The sequence below is a fragment of the Halichoeres trimaculatus genome, unplaced genomic scaffold (genome assembly GCF_033239565.1).
Source record: "Halichoeres trimaculatus isolate MK-OKI-2021-1 unplaced genomic scaffold, fHalTri1.1 fHalTri1_scaffold_10, whole genome shotgun sequence".
Lineage (NCBI taxonomy): Eukaryota > Metazoa > Chordata > Actinopteri > Labriformes > Labridae > Halichoeres > Halichoeres trimaculatus.
The window spans coordinates 31,017,357-31,026,096 of NW_027437187.1; the positions used below are offsets into that span (position 1 = coordinate 31,017,357).

At 42.6% G+C, this 8,740-nt stretch overlaps 1 protein-coding gene across 1 annotated transcript; it reads right to left on the reverse strand.

The window, feature by feature from the left end:
* Nucleotides 1-8,256, reverse strand: fem1b (fem-1 homolog b). The gene is made up of 2 exons (XM_074677985.1): nucleotides 7,542-8,256; nucleotides 1-5,022 (listed from the first exon to the last, which is right to left on the reverse strand). The coding sequence occupies exons 1-2, from the start codon at nucleotides 7,787-7,789 to the stop codon at nucleotides 3,387-3,389; spliced, it is 1,884 nt and encodes a 627-aa protein (XP_074534086.1). The 5' UTR covers nucleotides 7,790-8,256; the 3' UTR covers nucleotides 1-3,386.
* Between the last annotated feature and the right edge of the window lie 484 nt (nucleotides 8,257-8,740).

Sequence of the window (8,740 nt, forward strand, 5' to 3'; positions counted from 1 at the left end):
TGAGTAGATAGAGTTTTTTAGTTTGTGTTTTAATTTCGAGAAATCAATTTTCATCTTCATTATTCAAACTAAAGCCCATCATTGGCTGATTTTCTCTCCAGAGATGACACACCGAAACACAACAGGTGCATGTAGACAGACTTTTAATTTGACAGCAGTCATTCGGCGGCTGACATCTTTGAAAGTTTCACCACATGATGACAATCTTTGGCTTCATTTCAGCCACAGAAAAAGAAACATCTCCATCAGGGACAAAATCAGACTCCTGCAGTGTCAAATATAAAACAAACAAGAGCACTCTGAATGGCACATTATTATCACCTTACACCCTTAAAACACCTGCAGAGACACCTGTAATGCCCCGGTCACATGATCGATAAAAACACAGAGCTCTGCTGGACAGAAACAAATCACTGGGACTTCAGTTTTTCCTTTTCTGATAAAAAATAAAAAGCGGAGGTGTTTGGTCTTTGATACGCCCTGATTTAAGAAGTTTGTTTTTCAGTCTTTGAGAGACAGTCTGCTGCTTCAAACAGAGCAGAAATAAATCTTCTTTGATGTAAAATCTTTGAAGATGTTGAAGGTTTTGTTCAGATGAGTCAGGGAGAAGTTGAATTTTACACCTTGAGAATCTGCCTCTGGACTATAAATCTTTACCTAACAGCTTTAATTTCCATCTCTGTGTGAGTTTTTCAAACTTTCTCCATTTCCAACTCTGAATTGAGCACTTTTCAAAGGCACAGGATCTTTAAATGTGATGATTCAAGCATTGGGAAACTGTTACTGACTTTCTGAATCAATAAAACCACTTTGGGTAAACATTTGAGAACAAGTTGAATTTGAGGATATTGATCAGGGGTTATTGATGAGAATAAACTGCCTGATTTATGCTTCTCTGATGAGCCAGTGTGTTTGCAGCTGTGTGACGAGTCTGTCTGTTCGGTTAATCCATAATAAGTCTCCTGTAAATCAGCTCTTCTCCTCTCTGCAGGTTAGAAAAGAGAAGAAGCAGACGGCTTTGTTTTCAGCTCGTGTTAATGCGCGGATTAATTGGCTCTCGGAGGAGCTGCTAATCCTCCAAACTCAGACCTGACAACTTAACAAGATTTCAGAAAATGGGAAAACTGAGCAGACAGAAACACTTTTTAAAATCTCTGACACCTTCATGGATCAGATCAGATAAAAACAGAGACATTGACTGGAGAGCTTTGGCAACAAACACTGTGACTGGACCTGATGTGAACCTGGTTTTGAGGAACTTAAGATATCTAAAGTTTGTTTCAAAATTAAAAACCAAAGATGGAGCAGCAAAATAAAACTATGTCAAACAGAAAAGGATCAGGAGCTGTGTGAAAAATTAAACTTTTGAGAGGCATTCAAAAAACTTTGAAGTAATTTATGTATAAAAATACAACTAATGCATGTGATCAAACTCAAGATTTATTTTACAGTATATTTGAAAACTGTTGAACTCATCTCACAATCTGTGGATGCTGAGATAAGTTTATACTTGAAAAGAAAATCTGAGTTCATAAGTAACTTTTAAATCTAATTTCGAACACTACAAAATAACTTATGTCGGTTTTAACTTTTGACCCAGAGCCCTTTTCTGTTTACCCAAGACTTCTGTTCTTAAATAAAAACATAAAAATAGTTTTTTGTCCATTTTTCCCGTTTGTTCTCGGATAAATTTTTAAAAACTTAAATGTGAGAATGAACATCTTTGAAGGTTCAAATTAAAAAACAGAAGAACACAGTAAAGAAATGAGTCAGGTATGTGTCCAATAATAACATTTTTTGCTCTGACAGTGCCTTTTTTCCATAAATATCAACAAAGCTCAGAGTTTTTGGTTGTTTTTGCTCAATTAAACTTTTCGAGCATTACCAGCCAATCAGAATCCAGACGCGGCAAACTTCTGATACCAACTGTGTAGAGCTCTGAATGTAGGCTAAAGTCACCTTACACGTTTTCAGAGCATTCAGAAAATTTTAAAACGGACTCAAAAAGAAATGCTGCCTGGCAACATTCGCAACCCCACATCAGCTGTAAGCTGCAAAAACCCTCACTGATGGCCCAAATTCCTCTGGATCTGTGTTTGGTCCGTCTCCACTCTGTCATAGTCGCATAGCTTCAAAGTTTCAACTCTAGTCTATGTTTTAACTTCCACTTTCTCTGCTCAGTCACGTTTCTGCTCCTACAATCCAGAGCTCTTCACAGCAGGTAAGACTTCTTTTTTTGCTGGATGCAGGGCCTGGAGTCAAGAGGTTAGCGTTTTTTTTTAGAGTCCAATAAAGACAACTTGAATAAGGACAGGCTCCTCATGGAGGCAGGAAAACTGTTAATTCAGTAATTACTGCAGGAAATCCTTGGTCACTTTACTCGAGATGTCTGGTGGAGCTCATGTGCAACAGCGTGGAGACGTACCTGACACAGATCTGGAGGAAGTTTGGCGCAAGTAGACACAGACCTGGAATCTAATATATTTTCTTTTAACCACTAGAAAATTACCCTACATGGCCACAACACAGCTTTCAGGAAACCTTTGAGTCTAAGACGGCTAACATGCTGATAGCGTTTTCTCATGGATATCAGGAGGACGCTAAAGAGTTGTCTTTTTTGTAAATTTTCTCAGCAATAACAGAAAGCTAAAGCCAAACAGCTGCTATTCAGTCCAATAGTTGTAAAGCTTAAAATAGATTTGTGTTGGGCCATGTAGAGAAGTTTTCAGTGAAACCCACCAACTGAAAAATGTATCTTCACCAATATTTTTTGCCCAAAAAACCCTTAAAAATGATCAAATCTTATAACAAAATGAACTAAAATCGTTTTTTCTTTAAAGTTCTGTCCAGCAATTGGATCATGTGACTCTTTTCTGTCTCTTCTCACAGCTCTGTTCTCGTTACAGTAAAACAAACCCACTGAAACCTGTTCTTCTCATTAAAAATGAATCATATGATCTGAGATGTGAGTGCATGAAAGCAGGCGAGGTCGGTTTGTCTGTTGGCGTCTCATTCATTCACTCATGTATTCTCCATCTCTCTCCTCGTCTCTCCGTCTCACACACACGTTCACTCAGTCAGAGGAATCACAGCAACATGGCGGCTCCCCGGCGAGGAGATAAGGCAAATCAAGAAGCAGCGCGCGATGATGTCACTCCTGATGTCTCTCAGCTGGAAGTGTCCTCTGAAGTCTTGCAGAGACAGATCTCCGTTTGAGGCTGCTGGTTCTTAGCGGTTAATACTTAAATAGAAAAAAAAATGTCTTTTTTATAAAACTGCTCAAAAACGTTTAGTACTGAACGTCTCCCTCAGCACCATTTGGATTTGTTAGAAAATTAGAAGAATTTCTCTAAAAGATTTGAAAGTTTTCGTCCTCTTGGTCCATTTTAATGGAACTCCACAAACTCCTCGAGCGTTTTGGGGATCTGGTTCCTGTAGGTGATCTGGTGCTGCCGGACGGCGCGCGCTGCCAGGCACTTTAGACTCATCTTCATCTGCGTCTTCAGCAGGATCTCCGACACACCCGTGGTGCTCTTGTCCAGCGGCGTCTTCTTCTGCTTGTTCGTCATGTCCGTGTGGGCGCCAGCCTCCACCAGGTTGATGATGATGGCATGCAGCGTGAGGAAATCGCTGATAGGCCGGTTGTACTGGACGATGACATGCAACGGCGTGTTCCCCTCGTGGTCGACGGCGTTGACCTGCGAGCCACAGTCCAGTAGCAGCTTGGTGACCTGAGCGCTGGGGAAGCTGCAGACATCATTGGTGTGGAAGTCATCGACTGGCGTGCTGGAGCTGATGGCGAGGTGGAGGAGGGAGGAGCCTTCACGCGAGCGAGGGTCCAGCTGGATCAGGTCGTAGATGTGCTTGTTGATGCGGGCGCGCTCCTCGTCACTGCAGGTGGTTTTGGTGGAGATGCAGGCGAGGTACAGGAAGGTAAAAATGTTTGACTCGTAGTTGTCCAGAGCCTGAGGCAGTTCAGACTCCGTCGCCGTGTCGACTCGAGACATGCTTCTCTGAATCTCCAACACGCTGCAGCTCAGCACCTGCTCCACGGCCAACGCCAAGACCTGCTCCTTCAGGTGAACCATCTGTGAGAACACCTGAGCGAAGCGCAGTAGGTCTTTGTGAGTGTTCCTGTTTCCTTTCTGCCGCAGACGCAGCGCATGCAGCCACAGTTTAATGCACTGCTCAAACTCCATGTTGTCAGCATAGACGGCGCCGCGGTAGATGATGGGGTGCGACACGTCGATGTTGTCTGAGCCCAGGATTCTCTCCCGGATCATCAGCCCCTCCATGTGCAGAGCATCCCGGTCCACTCGAATGGCCTCCAGGTCTTGTGGTGTCCGACACTCACAGCGCCCCCCATAGGCCTCGATGGGTGGCAGCAGCTCCTTGCTGATGATGTTCTCGGGGTCGCGGTAGCGCTCCATCATGGCCATGTGCAGGTACTGGTACGTCCTCTGGATGTCGTAGTTCTCCCGGTCGTTGGCGAACGAGGCTCCCAGCAGCTCCAGAGCCTCGATGCGGCTCTGCGGGTCACAGTCAGCGTGCGCCAGCAGCAGCTCCACCACATCAGCTTTACAGCTCTCTGCTGCCACCTTCAGGGGAGTCATACCGTGTCCATTCACCACCATGGCTGCCTGACAGCGCACCAGCTCTTTGACGATCTCCAGATGACCCGCCTCAGCTGCAAAGTGCAAGGCGGTGGCCCCGCAGTGAGCTTTGGCGTTGGGGTCTGCCCCTTGCTCCAGCAGGAACTTCACCACATCCGTGTGGCCCTTGTACGCAGCGATCATCAAACATGTGTTGTTGTACTTGTTGGTGATGCTGATGTCAGCGTGGTTCTCCACCAGGTAGCGGACGATGTCCAGGCGTCCATCGAAGCAGGCAGCCCGTAGCGGGGTGGAGTTAGTGATAGTGGTGTGGTTCACATTGGCTTGGTGAGTCACCAGCAGGCGCACCACCTCAAAGTGCCCTGCGCCAGCTGCACACCACAGCGCTGTGGCCCCATCGATGACATAGCTGCAGAGAGGAGACGGAAGAGAAGTTAAAACCACAAACCACTTTTCCTATAAAGCGCTCTGGCTGTTTTAAATGCACAATATAAATAAAGCTGACATTGACAAAAACATGAAGCTAATCTAAACTCGTGGAATTTAAACTATATCATGTTGGGACCAAGAAGTGATCCTGTGACAGTGTGATGAGGAGAACAGCCTTTAAATCTTCTAATAAACACTTGTCCTCTCTGCTGTTCTGTTGTCTTACAGCACAATTATACAAAAAGCAGAAAATGCTAATATGTCAAAACTAGTGGTGGGACTTGATTAAAAAAATAAAAAAAATAATCGAATTAATTATACCATTTATAATTAATTAATCGTGATTAATCACAATTTAATCACATCAATATTCAACATCAGAGGCAACACTTTTCAATTCAAACAGATTTTGGTAGAAGACTAAATCATTGAATATTCTCATATGCAAGTTTAAACAAGAAAATCCTGTTTATTTTGTTCAGAACATAGTTTTTTGAGGACACTACTTTCAAGTACATTCATCAGCCGTTATGTGGTAAATAGTGCTGTCAGGAGGTTAAAAAAAATAATCTTATTAATTACAGGATTTGTAATTAATTGATCTAATTAATCACATTTTAATCTTATATCTGCTTAAGGTCCCCTCATAAAGAATTTGAATTCTGAGGCATTACAAAATCATAGTGCATGACTAATAAGTGAATGAATGTATTCGAATGGATACACGAAAAAGAGAAGATTTGTAAATCCTTTTTTTTCAACTGGACAATATTAATTAAAATCTCCGTGTTCCCTGCCATTGACATTCGATTACGGTTTACTGTGACTATAGAAGTAAATTATATTTTTCAGTGGAGGGAGGCGGGGTCTGGTGGAGCTTGTCAATCAAATTCCTGCTCGTAAACTACTGTGGGTGACAGTGGTGCGCTCTTTAGACGAGAGCTCAGCATGGATATGAGGAGAAATGTGAGATGACAGAGACACAAAGAGACGCTGCAAGTCAGAAAAGTTCAGGCAGCTCACGCTCCAACTGAGGATGTGTTGCTGTAGCTCAGAGAGAAAGAGCGGCGCCATCGTGAAAAAAGACGACGGAGATCATGGAGAGGCGCAAAGGATGGAGCGCCCGAGATGAGCGCGATCAAAAAAGTTTGATTTGTCTGTAGAAGAGAGACATAAAAGAAGAGAGTCCACTCTTCTTAAGTAACTTTGGTGTTAACATAGTCATAGAAAACAAGATTATTTGGGTCTTAAAAGATTGTTTAAGATGCTCTGAAAATGGCCGGTAGCTAATGAGTTAATCTTGCGTTGATTTTTATAACGCGTTAATGTGCGGTGTAATTAATTAATCTAATTAACGTGTTGAAGTCACAGCCCTAGCTAAAACAATAAGCAATTAACCCCAAACAATAACAGGTTATTACTAGAAGATACCCATACAGCTTTAGTGACTATACTGCGTCATGAGGACTCACGGCGGTGTGAACAAGTATTCTATTGGATTAACTGTGTTTCTCTTTAGAAGTTCTCAAAGTCCTGTTATTTATTCAGTATTCAGATCATGGGGCAGATCTTTCTCTTGAAAGATCTTCCATATGAAAAAAAAATCAGTATTATTCATAACTGAAAAATTTGAATGAACATCCAAAATACCTTAAATTTTCAAGAGCCTGTCAATCACCACACCCACAGGTCTGTGACATCGCGTAGTGGGTGTGGCCTGCCCAACAAACTGGTTCAAAGTTTCTAGTCAGAGAGCAAAACAATGGCTAGTTTCTGTGGCTTGGATGAGTCCTATTAGATCTTTTAGCTCCAGATAATGGAGACAGTTTAAAAAAATCAAGAGTCCTGTTACTTTTCAAGACTATTTCCCAGAATGCTAAACATATTCTGGTGTTTTCCTTCCATACGCAAACTTTGAATCAAACACAAAGTCTCAGACTGGGTCGCGCAGGTTAATAATGCCATTGTCATACTATGATGGTTTGAATAATTATCCACACACATCATGGTTTCTCTGGCTGCAGGTCACATTTATGCCTCTAAATATCATTTACAATTCTTCATTTGGGTCAGCTTGTGCATCAAAAAGTGTCATAACTGATTGATTCAGAGATCTAATTCAGCTTTCAGTGTTGTACTGTGCACCTGTATTGGTAAAATCATCTGTTTTGAGCGTCCATCCTGCTTTTCTGGTACCCTACTTGAAATTCTGGAGATCAATTTACCTCAAATCTGGCAAAATTTAACATCCACTCATTGCCAGGCTGGTGAGATTCTGGTGCTTATAATTCATAATTTTCATTTATACTGTTTAACACACACCACTATGATGGATTGTAAAGTTGTTTCACCAAATCCCATTTGATATGATGCGTTACCTTTGATATCTATATGACTATCATGGTATTATGCTCGGTTTAGTTACTGTCTTTGCGTCTCTGTAAATCGATAAAGGACAATTTTGTTATTCTGAATGGTATCTTAATGATTAGCTCTTACCCGTCGAACCGCACGGTGCCAGTCTGTTCCGTGTCCACCCTGTAGTGATCCAGAAGCAGCCGCACCACTTTGTCATGTCCGTTCCGGGCTGCGATGATCAGAGGAGTGGACCTCTGCCCGGACAGCTGGGTCACATAGCTCAGCAGGTACCGTGTCTCTCCCTCCGAGTGGTTGAGCAGCAGCGCGGCCAGGGTCAGGACTCGGCCCTCGCTGGCTGCCTTGTACACGTACCCGGCCAGAGACTCCATCTGAGCCCGACAGGTAGCCAGGTCCTCCGCTTTCTTCGCAACTGACGCCCGCAGAGTCCAGTCCTCCAGAGCGAGCCCCCTCCCATTAAAAAGTCCAGCCCGGCCCCAGGTCACACATGAAACGGGTCGGCTCTCCGTTCTGACAGCGGGGGAAACGGTTCTGACCTGGTTTACCTGTCCGCGTGCAGCTCCTGGTTTCAGGCGTCAGCTGAGCGAGCTAACCGGTTAGCCTGTGTGCTAACGTGAGCTAACTGTTCAACAAACAGACACTTTAGAGCTCAAATGAAGGTTAGTTTAAACCTTATTCCCTAGTATTAATCGTTAAAATGAAGTTCACTGTTGTGTTTAACCGTAAAACTCGAACACAACAAACAAATCTGAAAGAAAACAACACTTTCACCTTCTGCTAACTTGTCATTTACCGGAAGTTCCAGTACTACGTTCTGACACGTCCGACTTGTATCTTCTCCAGCTGATATATGTTCCGCTATGCAGTCGACGTCCTGAAAAGCAGAGCTAGTTTGGAATTAAACACAAATGGAGAGAGCGATCAAAAGTCCAGGACATTAACACAGATGAAGAGATTAAGAGATTAATTAAAATGAGCAACTAATAAAACAGATTGCCGAAACCAAAAACATTTTAAGATCAAATACAAACTTCTATTGCTGAAACATCTCTCACTTAAAAATGATGGGCGCTGTGATGCAATTTTAGTGTATGGATTTCTAGAATTACATGGTTTCTGAATAACTAAAAAAAGTATCTACACCTTTATTGGCCCTTTAATCAGCAATTCTTAATTCTGACTTTGATGCCAAGATTACAAGAGCATAGTCAAAATTCAGATAAAAACTGCAATTTAAAAAATGAAACTACATTTTCTCTACCCTCATTTCCTGAGAGCCAGGGGGGGAAAAAAGTGTTGTAATTTTGATTTTCTCCTGCTAA

Bases quoted from the DNA above. Each gene is read 5' to 3' on its own strand.
- fem1b (XM_074677985.1), bottom strand. From the start codon at position 7,789: ATGGAGTCTCTGGCCGGGTACGTGTACAAGGCAGCCAGCGAGGGCCGA. The intron at 5,023-7,541 runs GTAAGAGCTAAT...TCCTCTCTGCAG, and splicing joins GGCACCGTGCGGTTCGACGG to CTATGTCATCGATGGGGCCA.